Source organism: Diospyros lotus, chromosome 7, assembly GCF_014633365.1.
Source record: "Diospyros lotus cultivar Yz01 chromosome 7, ASM1463336v1, whole genome shotgun sequence".
In the NCBI taxonomy this organism is placed as follows: Eukaryota; Viridiplantae; Streptophyta; class Magnoliopsida; order Ericales; family Ebenaceae; genus Diospyros; species Diospyros lotus.
In genome coordinates this window covers 30,189,675-30,206,870 of record NC_068344.1, presented here as the reverse complement: position 1 = coordinate 30,206,870, position 17,196 = coordinate 30,189,675, and the positions used below count along the sequence as shown (strand labels likewise).

The 17,196-nt window shown below is 34.5% G+C and overlaps 1 protein-coding gene across 1 annotated transcript; it reads right to left on the bottom strand.

The window, feature by feature from the left end:
- Positions 1–2,108: 2,108 nt before the first annotated feature.
- On the bottom strand, positions 2,109–4,660 carry LOC127806983 (S-adenosylmethionine decarboxylase proenzyme-like). The gene is made up of 3 exons (XM_052344633.1): positions 4,466–4,660; positions 3,698–3,864; positions 2,109–3,613 (listed from the first exon to the last, which is right to left on the bottom strand). Exon 3 carries the CDS (start codon positions 3,412–3,414, stop codon positions 2,302–2,304), a length of 1,113 nt encoding a protein of 370 aa, XP_052200593.1. The 5' UTR covers positions 3,415–3,613; positions 3,698–3,864; positions 4,466–4,660; the 3' UTR covers positions 2,109–2,301.
- Between the last annotated feature and the right edge of the window lie 12,536 nt (positions 4,661–17,196).

Sequence of the window (17,196 nt, the reverse complement as noted above, 5' to 3'; positions counted from 1 at the left end):
TAATAAAATTAGAATTGTTGTAAATAATACTTATTTTGATTCATTCTAATTTGGCTAAGACTGTAATTGTTATAGATGATGTTTATCTCATATGCATAACGTTTATTTTAATATTTTAAAATTCTTTTAGAATTAGAATTCTTTATGAATAATTAATTATCTTATCGGAGAAATTTTTGGATGTTAAAGTTATCTCCTTTATGCGTTTGTATAGGATCTCTCCACGTATGAAAATTTTATATCTTTCAAATTTAATACAAAATATCGTTTTGGGCTCTTAAACTTTTAATGTGTCTTTATTTATGACACAATAATTTTATTTAATTATTGGGTGTTTCTAAGTACTAGTAACGTAAATTAGGCATCCATCCATGATATGGTACTTTAGCTGAAAATAATTATTAACATCCACTTCCACACTTGTACATTAATCAACCTTCACTAGCAAGAGCATCTTACATGAATAATTTTCGAATCATTTAAAGTTTGGTGGGCTTCGAGAGACAACTCAAGAAGAGATAGCATTAACAACTATTTAAATAAAATTAGTATATTTAAGCTTAAGTTGGTATTTGAGTGTATAAAAATTGTTGCAAATTTCATAGAAATCCACCAACATAATAATTAAGAGTCACAAGATGTGCAAACAATAATAGAGAAGAATGATGCATAAAATCAAAACGTTGTCCGTACTGTTTATTTTAAATTTGAACGTTGTTTGTACTGTTTACTATTATAATCATATATATTTTAAGAAAATGTTACTTATACAAATAATTGACTTATTGAGAGCATGATCAAAGACGTTAAAATGATAAAAATATTCTCACCTAATTTACAAATTCACCACTTCTATTCTTGGCTAACCTCTTTTTTTTTTTCTACCATGGTCGCTTCCAACAAGCTCTACTTGGCATCACCTCATTGTCGCATCGTCGATACATCCTTTCGTTGCTCTGCTACAGTGCCTTGCGCGATCGCCGCTACATCCTATCGTCACCCCACTGTAGTGCCTTAGGCAATTGCCGCTGCATCCTGCCGTCACCTAGTCGCAGTGCATCGCACCGACCACCGCTGCACCATCTCATCGCCTCACCGCAGCCCTCTTTGGATGAAGCCCAAGCTTTTCCTTTCACGACAGTTTGATGATCAATGATGAAGTTCGATTCATTCATCAAATATGTCATCTCATCAATACATGTAATACGATCGTATATTTTATTAAATTTTAAGTTAAAGGATTTATTTATAATCAAATCTATAATTTAATTATTAATCAAATCAAAACAGATGTCATGTCATTAATAAACAGATGCCTAGTTCAAATACATTAATTAATTATTTCCTTCATACAAAGAAAAATAATAATAATTATAAAAATGTAAGCACCGCGCGACCATGGACTGGATTTGAATTCAATAGTTCCCCGCGGCATGCTCAAGCTCATGCTCATCCACCAACTTCAACTCTTTCATCCTCTTACATCGATATTCATTTTTTAAAATTTAATTTAAAAAATAAATTATATGGGTTAAATTTTTATTTTTTTATACATAACCACTCCAATCTAGTGTTCTGATTTTCTAAATTCATATATATAATTTGGAGAGCATGCAGAAGAGTGAGCTAAGCAAAAATGAAACATGCCTGTGCACACCTCACAAATATCCATCGGCATGTGTAATTAATATATATATATATATATATATGAGTTGACTCCAATTAGGCGAATACCCACACACACACACACACCCTAAGAATAAGATTTTATAGTGGGGTTGTCTGATCAGTTTAAAAATAAAGACAAATATAATTTGTGCTTGATAGATAGATAGATAGCACATCTCTAATAAATAAATTTACACAACATTGCCTTGGAAGAAAAATTACTCATTTTCTCGTTAATAGCACAAAAGAACATCAACATCATTCAAATTTAACATTAAACCAAAAAAAGCAACAATATATATATATATATATATATATACTTCTTAGAGACTACCCAACAATTAGCTCATTTGATTTAACCTAGAAACTGAGAGCGAGAGAGAGAGACTAATATATCATATCTAAACCAAAACCTAAATAACATAAGCTTGAGAGAGAGAGAGAGAGAAACAATAAGCTTATTTGAAAATTGAAATTGAGCTAAATAAATCCACCCTTATTCCGCAAACAAAGTGGAGAAAAAGAGCCACAAAAAGAGAGAGAGAGAGAGAGAGAGAATTCTAGAAACCTAAATCGGGAAAGCCAGTTTTGCCCATTCCGCACCAACCAAATTACAAAAATAAACCTTTCCCACTACGCCGACGACACACACTGGCGCGCCACCACGGCGCCGCCTTCCTCCGCCACCTCCTTCCAGCAATGCATCACGGACTTTGCACTCGAGCCGCCGCCACCCTCCCCCTCCCCCTTGGCAGCAAAGCACCGGTACACAATGCACCCGTCGCGTGGCAGCTCCTGCTTCACCCCAGATTCACACGTGTACCCTTCCAAATCCCCTCCGGCCCACTCCACGCTGGCCCCGCCCGCGCACGTCACTGCCACCGTGAACTCCGCCGGGTTGAAGCACTTCAGGACCCTCCGGACGAGCGGCTCGAACCCGATCGACTCGTGATCGAACCCCATCGCTTCGTAGCTGGCGTAGCTGAAGCCATCCTCTGGTGTCACGTGCACCGTAGAGTATGCCGACCCTTCAACCCCATTCATCGAATATCCACACGGGTCGAACTCGAAGTCGCAGATCAGGTGATCCGGAATTATATCGGATACCCCGGAAACTTCCGTCATTTTGGTCATTTCACATCCCGGTATCGAGTTTTTGAAAAACATGGCGGCTTTGCTTCTGTCCAGCCCGGTCATGCACATTTCCAGAGTGATAACGGCCGTCTGATGTTTGATCGACGGTTGTGATTTCACTGATGCCGAGTAGATGTGCCAGAGCCGTTTCGGCGCCGCCGGATCGCCGAGTACAAACGCGTAGCCGTTCTCGAAGAAGCCGTTCAGGAAAGAAACTTCTTCCGCAAAGCTCCGGTGAGGGGCAGGCTGGGAATTTTGGAAAATGAAGGTACCCCGAGAGTACTTCACCGAGTCGACTTGGAGTGAGAGCGAGCCGGCCAGTTTGAGGATTTGGGGGATGGATAAGAGCAGCTTCGTGGTGCCACAGGTTTTGAGAATGATCTTGAGGGGGTAGACGAAGAGGCTCGACTCGGAGAGCACGTATGAGTCGAACTCGGCGGTGGAGAGCTGAGCCACGATGGTGCAGCAAGCGGGCTCCAGGATCGAATCGAGGTGGGACCGGGTCAGGGCCCGGAGCCCCAGGCCCTGCGGGTCGGAGAAGAAGGGTGGATCCGAAAAGGTGATCTCGAGGCGCTTTTCGAAGCCCTCGAATCCAATTGCTGAAACCGCCATGGCTGAGAGAGAAACGCAGTCTTGGTTTCGACTCTGTTTCTGTTTCTGTTTCTATCTGTTGAGAAGAAGAGCTAAAACCCCAGAAATTCTGCTTATTCTTGTCAATAAAACTGAAGAGAAAGCGGAGAAAATTTGGTATCCTACTCTACAGAGAACGCCATTGTCATGCGGGAACGTATCAGGATGGTTTCCTCACGCACTGTAATTGAAAACAGAGACAAATGCTTCAGAAAGAATGCATTAAAAACAACGTAGGAATGGATCCAAGAGATTTTATGCTTACGTTGGAGTATGCAGCAGATCGGAACTTCTCGATTCCACCGTTGGGGCGAACGTCTTCGATGCTGTAACCGAGAGGAGCTTCGTATTGTAGAGTGCTATGGCGACTACTACTACTACTACTAGACTTCTTCTTGCCACCTTTGGTCTCCATTACAACATCAACCCGCTCTGCATCAATACCCACTTCACTTTCAAGATTACAACTTACAATCCCGAATAAGAATCTAATGATTCCAAACCTTAACACATGTAAATCTATCATAAGCATGAATTTTGAGCCTATACTGCAAAGAGTTGATTTCTACACAACGAATCTAAACTCGAATCGAACAAAGATAATAGCCGTTAATACCGGAATCAAAATCTAGACAGATATATACACACACAAATATAGATACATACGACAAGACCCAGGTGTAATCTTAAGAACCACAATCGGGAACAGGAATCTTTATACAGAAAAGGTCTCTATTTTCACTTATAAACGACGCATCAGACCGCAGATTCGTTTCTGCTTAGTGGTAACATTTCATAAAATTGCACTATTTCCAGTCAAAATCCAAATCTAGAACCCAGGATCAAAGAAACCCAAGAATCGCCAATACTCCGATCAAAATCTAGTCATATTAACAGACCCAAAAGACCAGATATATTCAGCAAACCAGAAATCCAAAACCAGCAAGAAAGAGAATAGAGATAGATAATAAACATGACACTAACATACACATAAGCCACGTAGAAACCCAGAAATTAACGTACGTAGACGTACCGAATTAAAAGGGAGAGAAAAGCAAGAAACTTGCGTTTCTTTCGGGAGAACGCAACAATGGCGATTATGGCGGAACGTACAGAAAAGAAATTGGAAGCGTTTTGCTTAGAACAAGGAGAACTTATTACAAGGGGAAAAGGCAAGAGAGAGAAAGATGGTAGGGGCGTGCCGGTTTCTTGTGTGAGGGAGAGGAGAGAGCGGAAAGAGAGTATATATAGAAAGGGCGGAGAGACAATCCAAATTCACAGCTGGACTAGCTAGGGCATGCGGGCCGGGGCCGAGGCCGAGGCTTTGGGCAATTTTTATTTTTTTAATACCAGGTCTGCTCCTAGTCAAATTCGGAGTAGTGTCAATAGCGGATTTTGTCTCTTGCTAGGTAGGTCCTCGGGTTTTCTTGGGTGAGCGACTGTTATGGAACTTGGGCGACGGACCAGTCATAGAAGAATCTATATAAACGTTTTGTCGTTTTTGTTAAGTTAACCGAAAATTTATTTTGACTAAATTACACTCATGTTTTTGAGGGTTCCACCCCCCAATTAATTTTGTATGTACTAGAAAACACCAATGCTGATCTTTGATTTATACCGTACTAGAAAAGCATTTGTTTCTCCAAAAAAACAAAAATATAAACCTTATCAACACACCCCCCTCTTCATAATAAATTTTTTTTACAAAATTACCCTACGGACATAAATTGAGCGGTCAGGCAAACGATATGTCAGATTTGTATCGATGGGTCATGAGTTCGATTATCACTCCATACATGAGACAAAATTTCATATCTATGAATTTAGCTCCTCTGCTGAAATTAATGACATGGGAGTTACACGAAGAGGATCAAAACACGAATTTCACAAAATTACAAATCAAATTCACAATCACAAATTCAGAAAATAGTGTAGTTTTACCATATGATATCTCATTCATTTCCATTCCCATGTTTCATTTGCAAGCTTATTAGGAGTTCAAATGAGCACCAAAGTTGTGGTGGAGGAGCCAGCAAATAGGCAGCAGACACAACCTATGCATGTTTTCACTGCTCATTTTGTCCCACTTGTTTATAGAGATTTGTTTTGTAATCTTTGATACTTTTTGTCTGTTAGTGAATAGTGAGAGGTCCACCAGCCACCAGCCAACAGCCCCATGCCAATGCCCCTCTCCCTACCCCTACTACGTCCACTATTGAAAAAAAGTTAAAACATAGATGCCCACACCCCAAGGCCACCATAGTGGATATATTTTTTTATATAAATAATATTTATTAAAATAAATAAAATAAAATTATATTAAGAGAATATTAAAATAATTTTTTAAATTAAAATATAAAATAATTAAAAAAATATTGAGAAGCATTTTAAAATTTTTATTAAACTGTTTGTTAAATTTTTAAAATATATTAGAGAATATATGGGTTATTTTTTTTTTATTTATAAACTTTAAGATATGTTTGATAAACATATTTAAAAAAATATTATATAAGAAGTCAAGTAATTTTTTTTTTAAAGGTTATCAAATAAATTTAACAAATACAATGAAAAATATTTTTTTTTGAAATATTTTTTATATTTTACTTTTTAGTGTCTATATCTTGGTTAACGAACACTATCATAAAAAATATTATTTAGACATCTAATTTTAACATTAATAATTAAAAAAATTTAAATAATAATGGGGGCATCATAGATTTTTTGATAATTAATCTGAAATATTAAAATTCTGTGTCTAAATACAATTATATGTGTATATGTATATGTATAAGGAGTTGGAAAGGTTCCTGAATCATTGGCATAATCAAGTATTAAAGGTAGTGGGAATTTACCCATATACCCCAATTATTTTTCTTTGTCACCGTCGTTTAGGAGGGTAGAATTGTCAAATCAGCCAGCCCAACGTGAATCAGTTCATAAAGTTACCTTTTCGTATAGGGTGGTTAATTACGTTCCCAAAAGTCACTAGAAGCCTAAATCATGGGGGGGAATATGGTGACCAAATTGTTGGGGCATCTCATCATGATTCCAAATTTGAGGTTGCTATCAATTAGTATAAAATAAAAATTACATTAAGGTTTTATTAAATTAAAATGTAAAAATAAATTAATAATAAAAGTCAATTTTTTGTAAACAGAAATAATATAACATGATTAGTACGGTAAATAAATAAATAAAATCATCATAATAATTTATGATTTAAGATAATGTTATATTTTGATTAATTTAGGGGGAGATGTTCATCATGTTGTCATTAGATCTACAGCTTTTGTGGAGGAGACGGGAGAGTTTCAATAATTCCCAAAAACTGCAATCAATTTAAGTCACGGAAGAAGATGAGATGGAAAGATCAAGATGAAATCATAATAAGATATACGGGATTGTCCCCACTATATAGTCTAACAGTTAGGATCGTACACACATTGGTCCTAATCCAAATATATAAGCATTGGTCTTAATCCAAATATATAAGGGGGGTTTCACACTGTCGAGCAATATGTGGGAAATCGTATTAGATTAATTACAAATCCTGAGGTGTTCAGTCTTGTAGGTAGGTGGCTAGCTTACTTATTTTAGTGAAGGATTTGGATTTACGTGAATATAAATTGTAGGTGCCACTCAGACTCAATCCATCTTACTTCATTACTAGCATGCGTATTATCCTATATATCGTATTGATTTAGATGGGTCGTGGGATGGAATCCCATAATATAATACTAATAATGATTCACACAAATACAAATTATGTACAAAATTTTCCTACATAATATTAATTAGTATGGGTTATTAAAGATGGTATATTTTTATAACCACAATATATTGACCAAATTTCTTATGCCTGCCTACGTACTCTCTCTCTCTCTCTCTCTCTCTCTCTCTCTCTCTCTCTCTCTCTCTCTCTCTCTCTCTCTCTCCCCTAGTGTGACAACCCCACAATGCTCAAGCAAACGAGAGGGGAAGTTGAGTTAGTTTTATTGTAACATATATACAAATAGAGTTAATATGATAATTATGATTCAAAATTTAAATTTATTTAAAATTAGGATTTGTAATTTAACTATGATTAAAATTTTAAATTTGATTGTAATTAAGACATTAAATTTGACTATGATTGAAATTTATCTCAAATCGAAGGCTTATGTTCTTGGTTCATCTTCTTATCAAAATATAATTTTTTGTATATATTTACTGATAAGTGTTAAATATATAAATAGATGGCCAATACATTAGAATTATAATAGTAATATCATTTTTGTAGTACATCATCATAGTAATATTTTTTTATTTTTGTCTGTAATTTTTTTCGATTTGGGTTTTTCACGTTAAAATTTTATATTCGTTTGTGTGTTTGATAGTTTGATTGTAATTGATTTTTGTTCTAAAATCCTAACAAATTGGTATTAAAGTCGATGGATCAAACCATCAACTTTTAACATATCTCAGTTGTTGGATCTACAACTCTTCATCATCTTTTTGTGCTAAAAGTTCAAGCTATCTAGCCGTTGACCACCACTACTAAAGGAAATCACGTATATGGTGATATGGGTAGAAACAAAATTTTTATTATTTATCAGATACACGCAGTGAAATAAACATATGCGTCATACATTGCTTGGATATTTAAGCAATATGCATATTCATCACATGAATATAAATAAATCCATATTTGTTGTACGATGTAAGAATGAAGTGCATAAACTGTTTTTGTACTCAAACTAATTCCACCTCGAGTTATTGTGGTCTTAGTTTGCCCACACCTAGTATGCAGTCCAGTACCATTGCGGTCATCTCTTCCCATGCTGGACACAAAGTTTCTCTGTATTACCAATGTCTGCGTCTCAAAATTTTACACTTGACTTTCATCAGTGCCGTACCTAAGATTTTTGGGGCCCTGAGACGAAATACAAAAATGGGCCCGAATCGTAAAGTACATTCGAATCGTGGAGTCAAAGCATTTGAGAAGCAAATCTGAATCAATCAGCAGCAATCCAAAGATGAGAGAGTCAATGAGCGACTAGTGACGAAGAAAAAGGCAAGAACGAGCTACCATCGGCGAGGGTGAGAGACGGAGTGAGAGAGAAAGGTAGCAAGCCACGGAGTAGCAAGAGGTGAGAGCGAGAGATGAGAGTGAGAACGAGGGTGAACTGCAAGCAACCGAGGGGCGAGCTAGCGACGACAAGGGTGAAGACGAGACCACGAGCGACGAAGAGCGAGAGAGAGGCAGTGAGCGACAAAGTAGAGTGAGGGCGAGTTGTGAGCAATCGAGCAGTGAGCCAACGATGGCGAAGGCGAGGGCACGAGTGATGGAGTAATGGAAAGCGAGAGAGAGGCAGCGAACGAAAGCGAGAGAGGGAGAAGGATTAGGGCAGGGGCGAAGCCCATTTGCAGAGAAAGATGGGGTGGGCGACTGGATTACCTGGGTAGTGGGCTATGGGCGCTTATAGAGAGGGAGATTTATGGGCCCCCAAATAATTAAATATCCATGGGCTCTAAGGAAACCGCCTCATGGAAGGTCCAGCCCTAACCTTCATGCATATTTATTTCTAGCAGCAGCATAATTTTACAGAGGAAGAAGGAGAAAAAAAAGACAGAAATATTAATTAATGCAGAAGACCCTTTCCCTTAATAATTAATGTTTTTCTCCTCCAATTTAATCTTCCTTCAAATTTAACATTCACCCCCATCAACAACTTCAATTATTCCACCACGTGGTGCTCAATTGGCTGGTAACTTGGATCGAGAATCGACTCTCAAAGCAACAAGAGTCAACTTTTAGTGCCCCCAAGAGTTGACCTTCCCGAATGAAAGAGTCGACTTTCAAGGCCACTAGGTCAACTTTTGACCTGGAATCTCCTAAGACTCTTTGGGCACACGATATTGATACCAAACGCAACATTATATGGTGTATGACCTTTTAGGTTCATTACCCACTAATAATCAAATAGCACCAAAACCCTTTTTGATACAGGTCAACCCCTTGACTCACCACTGAAATTTCTCCATATCCCGATGACGATCCAAGTGTTCTTGAATAGCACCTAGCAGCAGTTTAGGAGAATATAGGTGGAAGTGAAATCTTACTTCAAGTAAACCTATTACAGTTAACGATTACTGTGTATTATAATCCTTCCATCACATCATGGAGTGATAAACTCATTAACTTAATAACTATGTGTCTGACCTCATCAATGTGACTAGATAATACTTCAGGAAACCATTTCTTGATATTTAATCTACCTTGGGCAGGGCTATCCCATCACACTAACAATATATCACATAAAACGTTCACCCAATAATTACTGACAAGAGTGATTAATCCTATCCCCAACACCTGTCTCTATATACTAACAATATGGAACCACATAGATGAACGTTCCCACCCCCTAATTGGATGATTCGACTCATTAAAAAATCCTGCACACCAATACATAAAACAATTGTATCGGTTCAAATTCAAGGATCAACACCATCATAACTTGACAACCTGACTATTATCTTTCATGCCATATAATCAGTCATCGACATCACATTCGATTGATTGTTTCCCAACGACCACCCACAAGTTTACTAGCAACATCTTATGTCATATGACACGTGACACACCATCATCCCATCAGTATCTCATATTGAATGAGGTAGTAACTCATGTGCTAATTCATACTCAATTAATTAGAGTCCCCATTCAAAGAATCTGAGAACTAACAATAGTTTAAGAAGTTTTGTTATTGGAGAATCTTATCACACAACCTCAACACCTTGAGAATAAGATTCTCAAACAGAATATCCAATAACTCATTTATATAATTAATTGAAGAGAATATAAATAAAGAAAACTTTGCATTTTATTAATATATACAAAGATACAATAAATATATTAATTACAAGCTCGTTGGATGTCATCCAAATCTAGCATTACGGCACACAACACTAATAGTTGTTGCCCCCGCCATTGACCACATCTTGGCCTACTGTCATCACTGCCATGAGCCTAGTCCTTAATCGACATTTTTTACTACATCACAGCCGTTTCAGTATCTTCTTTGATGATTCTTTGCAACGATTGTATAACATGTTCCACCATCGCCTCACGATTATTGGCCTTTCCCCATTATCAGCTTCGTCATCGCCATTAATCGTTAACCCCCTCAACTTTGCCATTGCTAGTTATCGCCTTCTTTGATCACCACCTCCATCATAACCATTAGCCTTTAACAAGCTTCTGTTGTATTCAGCCATTGTTAGCCTCCCAGCTCAGCCTTGTCATTAATCATTTTCGATCGCTTCATCGTTGGTTGCCTTGATTTTCGTCGTTGTTGTCGACTTTCTCCATTGTCGACAACCACTACCTTAATCTTGGCCCAAATCTAGTCCAGACCAGACCCGCTAAGATTCAATCAGCTTCAAATCTATTCAGGTCAAATCTGACCCATTAGATTAGATTAGACTCGCCAAATCAGATTTGCTGCCTATATCCCCTATCTTGGTATGATTTCTATTGGGGTTTTATTTATTAAACATTTGACATTATTTGATCTTTGTAATAACTACCTTAAAGTGTGATATTCCATTGTTAGACTAGAATATTAAATGTTTACTATGGTAGGTTAAGATGCACGCAATTTTGGTACAGACAAATTTAGATGATGTACTTTTGGGCTTTGATAAAATGCCACAATCATGGAGTACAGAGGAAAAACAACATAAGGATCATAAAGCCTTCTCAGATACATTTGCATTTATCAAATCAAATTTTGTAAAATGTTTTGAAAGAAAAAATTACTACTACTCTATGGCTGAAACTAAAACAATTGTGTATAACTAAAATCTTGAACCGTAAGTTGCATCTCAAACATATGTTATATTCTTATCGAATGGCAAAATGTACAACTATTGAAAGTCATTTAATAGTTTTTAAGGAAATTGTTTGATTTGGAAAGCACAAAGGTTAAATATGATGATAAAAATTTGGGCTTAATTTTGTTATGTTCTTTACAAATGTCATATTCAACTTTTAGAGATACCATACTCTATAATCATGCGTCATGACACTCTCATCTTAGAAAAAGTTTATGATGCTTTGTTTTCAAAAGAAAAAAATAATATGTAATTATTGAAAAATTCTAAAAATCAAGGAAATGATTTGTTGATTAGAGAGAGAATATATGATAGAAATTCTGATGGTAAAGGAAAAAGTAGATTCATGTCTAGAAATAAAGACAAAATCTGTAATTATTGTAAGAAAAAAAGACACATTAAAAACGAGTATTTTAAACTACAAAACAAACTTAAGAGAATAATTTGACCAAAAAGGGAAACAACAAAAAACTTCAGGTGAAACCAATATTGTTGAAAATAATAATAGTGATGGGGAACTTATGGTGATAACTAATGAAATTATCAAACATTGTGAAATTGGATCATTAAGAGAGCATGCACGTTTCATAAGTTTCCTAATAGGGATTGGTTTTTGTCGATGTTCTGAGTTGGTTGACTATGATTCGTAGGCCCGCAATGAGAGAAATGAGCACAAATGCAAATAGGAGAAACAAATGAAAACAAATAATAAATCACACACAGGGAAGTTTTTATGTGGTTCGGCTAGAATGATGCCTAGTCCATGACTGTTCTCTGGTGATTCCAGCAGAGTAACAGTATATCATTCTTGTCCATATCCCTTACGATGGTATTTTGACCCTTATTTATAATGTGGGGTGTGTACAATTTACATAAAATCCAAAAGTGGAAGGATAATATTATGAGGGATAATGTGTCCTTATCAACTCCATAAAATCGAGAGTAGATTCTGCATTACCTGGGATCTGGTTGCCTCAGGTAAGATATGTGGGTCCCGCCTCCATTTATTTAGCAGTCTTGTTGTTATGCGAGCTGAACGGTTAGGCCAGCGAGTTGGAAGCATCGCTAGAAGCTCGCTTGGTTTCACAATCTGAGCTCAGGTCTCAACGACATACAACCTTGTTCTGACAACCTCGACCTTGGGCCAATTAGGCTAGCCTGTTGGGTCGAATCAATCCCATAAGAAGTGGTCCAAGAAATACCCATAATAGTTTTTAACATATAAAACTTTGACTATTGGTGATCTGTCGATGAGAAATAATTCTTCTTATAAAATTGTTGGCATTAAAACAATCAAAATTAAAATATTTGATAGTATTGTTAGAACTTTAACTGATGTCAAACATGTTTCTGATCTTAAGAGAAATCTTATTTCCTTGATTTAAATGGGTATAAGTTCATTGGTGAAGATGGAGTCATTAAGGCCAGTAAATGTGTTCTTATTGTGATGAAAGGTAAAAAGTAGTATGGTAGATTATATGTTTTGTAGGATTCTACTGTTACAAGTGATGTTGTTTCTACTTCTTCTTTGTTAGATACTGATATCATTCAATTGTGGTATATGCGTCTTGGAGATATGAGTAAAATAGGTATAGCTAAATTAAACAAAAGATGACTTCTAAAAGGCTAGAATATTGAAAAACTACAGTTATTTGAGCATTGTGTCTTTAATAAGCAAAAATGAGTCAAATTTAATAAAAGTATTCACAATACCAAAGGGACATTAGACTATGTCCATTCTGATTTTTTGGGTCCTACCAGAGTTCCCTCTAAAGATGGTGTCAGATATATGTTAATTTTCATTGATGATTTTTTTAGAATAGTTTGGATATTATTTTTGAAACAGGATAATGATGTTTTTGCTAGTTCAAACAATGGAAGGCTATGATTGAGAAATAAAATGAAAGACAAATTAAATGTCTCTACACAAATAATGGTTTATAATTTTGTTCAAATGAATTTAATGATTTCTGTAATAGATAAGGAATTATAAGGCATTTATCAGTTCCAAGCACGCCACAGCAAAATGGTGTAGTCAAGTGAACGAACAAAATCTTGATGGAAAAAGTACATTGTATGATGTCTAACTCTAGTTTATCTAAGTTATTTTGGGCTGAGGTTGCAAACATGTCATGTTTTTTGGTTAATCGGTCTCTTTCTTATTATTGATAAGAAAACTCTCAAAAAAGTATCGTCTAGTACTCTTACAAATTATTCTGATTTGAAAATTTTTAGATGTCCTGCATTTGTTTACGTTGATAATGGAAAATTAGAACCAAGGTCTAAATGATGTGTCTTCCTTGGTTATAAATATGGTGTTAAGACTTATAAGTTATGGAATCTAGAAGTATCTAAAGTTGTAATTACTAGAAATGTTATTTTTGATAAAATTGTTATGTTTCATGGTTTGTTTGCAAAAGAATATAACTCTATAGGATGCAGAGCTCTAACATTCAAGTGGAGCTTAAAATTGGTAAGAGTCATACATTTGAGTTATCATCTCAAATTAAGTCAAACTCCAAGTCAAGCCCACCAGAAAATGTCAATCCATCATAATAGTGTATTGATGTGTGATTTATGTAAAATTAATTTGGTCAAATATATACCCTGGTCAAATATATACCCTAGTCAAATATGCATATAGTGATAAAAACGAACGTTGATCCCATAATAACTAGATCAAATAGCAAAATAATTTTAATTTAGTCTAAGTTGAACAAATTAATTAATTGGATGAAGAAAAAGAAAAATAAAAATAAATGGAAAATTGAATTCTTTATGAGAAAAATTAATTAATTAATGCACTAAGATTTAGATTTCATTTAATTTAGGTTATGTAGTTATTTATTCAATCTGATTCAAAACCAAAATACCCTTACAGTATTTTAAAATTATTTGCGTGTGATGGTGGATTTCTCTCAATTAATTAATGAGTTTTTTCAAGTCATATTAATCATTTATTAATTCAAATTCACTGTCAAATTTTTTAGTAGATGTTAAAAGAATAAATAAGTATTAAGTTCTTTAAAAATCTCTAATCTCGGAAGGGGATGTGACTCACTAAACTTTTTTGATTTTAACACATGAGTTAATTATCCCTTGATATCATAGTTAAGCATGTGATTTATATTGTCTATAGATCTAATTTATAACAATCATTTAATCAATCATGTATAAATTATTAAATCATTAAAAGATGGTCAATCTTTTAAAACATTAAACACAATAATATAAATTTCTCATAGAAATAATAATTGGGTTTTAATTAAAACTAAACAAATAATCACATAATCTCAAAATTAAAATTCATCCAAGCCCTATCTAAAATAATTTAGTTAAACATAATTAAAATGAAAATAAACACTAAAATTAAAAAGAAAAAAGAGCTCCTTGCCCTGATCTAAAACTAATATGGGTCGCATGAATTTGAATCCGTTGCTTGCTACTATTGCGTGCTCTTGTGCCTTCATTATGCGTCGCTTCTTTTCCTCTTGTGCACCTTGCGACTTCTTTGCCTTCTAATCTGGTGTGCTGCTTCAATTCCTCAATTCCTTCCTTAATTTTATAATATTATTATAGGCTAAAGACACACTCAAGCCCTCTAACTTTCCCGGTTTAACCATTTACCCCCCCTGAACTTAAGAGAGGACCTATCAGCCCCATCAACTTTCAATTTGAGGTCTATTAAACACTTCAAAATTCAAAATCACTTACAGGACTGCACTTGTGTGACACGCATTTATTTAGTATTAAGTTTCATATTAATATAATATATATTAATAAATTATAAATTATTATTTTATTATTAATATAATACAAACATATTGATGTCTAATAAAATTTTATCTGTCAATAAATTATATATTTTTATTTATTAAAATTTTATATTAATACAATATATATTGATGTCTAAATGATAAATTTTTATCATTAAATATTAATAAATTATACATAATTATTTATCAAAAATTTATATTAATACAAACATACATAATGAACAGCATTGTTGTATATATATATAATATATATATACACAGTGTTGCTCAGGGGAGGATGCTGACGATAGAGGCGACGAACGAATTTGATGTCCAACGCAGGATGGATCTAGAACATAATATGTATACATAATATATATAGGAAACTGATGCATATATATTATGTATATATCTGTATGTATATATATATATATGTATACAAACGGAGGAGGCGGTAGCAGTAATTGGAGGCGAACAGTATAGATCTTGGTGGAAGAAAGGGGATTGAATTAGGGAAGAACATAGTAGGGATTGAATGGGAGAAGAACTGATGGAGGAAGAAAAATTAGAGAAAAAGCCAAGCCGCAACAATTGAAGAAGTATGGACACCAACAACAAAGAGGGGCAATGACCAGAGGCGAACAATTGGAAGCGCGAAAAAGCGGAGAAGGCGACGGCTGCAACGGAGACGACGATGGCTACAATGACAATAGTTTTTGGTGGAAGAGAATGATAGAAGAGAAGACTATGGCAGCAAGAAGAGAGAGATAGACTCATTTATTGCTCACTCTCCTCAACTTAGCATGATTTCACACATAGTACTGAGGGGTTGATGGGTCTTTAAATTCAAAGTTGAGGTGTTTATAGGCCCTAACTAAAAGATGAAGGGGCTAATACGTCCCTCCTCAAGTTGAGGGGGCCAATTAGTTAAATAGGCAAAAGTCAAGGGGTTGGATATGTCTTTAGCCTATTATTATATATGTGCGCATGGACATGGCCCTAGCCCAAGTCTTCCTTCAATTCACGCCACTATTATAATATATAATGTAATATAATATATAATATTTAATATGTTATTAATTATATTATAAAATTAATTATTTAAAATATTTATTTATTTTTATTTATATTACAATATTAATTTTATAATATTTTTTTCTTGTTTCTTTTTTTTTTATACACAAATCTTCGATTTTATTTCCTTTGCTATATTTCTACAAAAAAAGGTTAAAATAATATAAAATTCATATAAACACACATTTTATATAGGAAGATAGTACAAGGTTAAAATGAAAATTAGATAAAAATATACATACAATTAAACTCTATCATGTATTGCAAAAAAAAAGATTTAGAAGAAATATCAAACTTCCTCAAAAGCATGCTGAAACTAATCTTGTTGCCTAACGTTGAGTGTAGCTAATTAAAGATATTCATTGCAACTAGCATTTTGTGGATTTGGTTGATATTTCTCATGATGTGGATTTGGTTGGTATTCGTCAATGAGTTTAATTTTTTGTGATTTTATTGGAAGAAAGAATTATAGATAATTCTATATTTGAATTTTGTACGAAGATGGAGATTGTAATAATTGTGACCTAAAATTCAAATTCATTTGAGATTGACACTTTTAATTTGATCGTGATTAAAATTTTAAATTTAACTGTAATTAGAATATCAAATTTAATTGTGATTGAGATTTATCTCAAATCAAAAACTTATCTTCTTGACTCATTTTATGATCAGAATATAATTTTTTGTGTCCATCTACAGATGAGTGTTAAGTCTATAAATAAATGTCCAATACCCTGCAATTATGATAGCAATATCACTTTTATGGTATCAATATCATTATAGTGATTTTTTTTTATCTGTAATTTTTTTATTTAAATTTTTCATATTAAAATTCTATGTTCATTTATATATTTAATAGTTTGATTGTGGTTTGCCATGGATTCAAAAATATAATATTTAAAATTATCACTCAACTAATAAAACAATAAATACTACACTATACCACCCTCAGTGTACGATCACCTCTTACAATAAATAATTGGTGACCACTCCACATACCACTGTCTGTTACATTACATCGAAGAGAGGGGGGCTGTGACATTATATATTCACTGTAATT

Bases quoted from the DNA above. Each gene is read 5' to 3' on its own strand.
- LOC127806983 (XM_052344633.1), bottom strand. From the start codon at position 3,414: ATGGCGGTTTCAGCAATTGGATTCGAGGGCTTCGAAAAGCGCCTCGAG.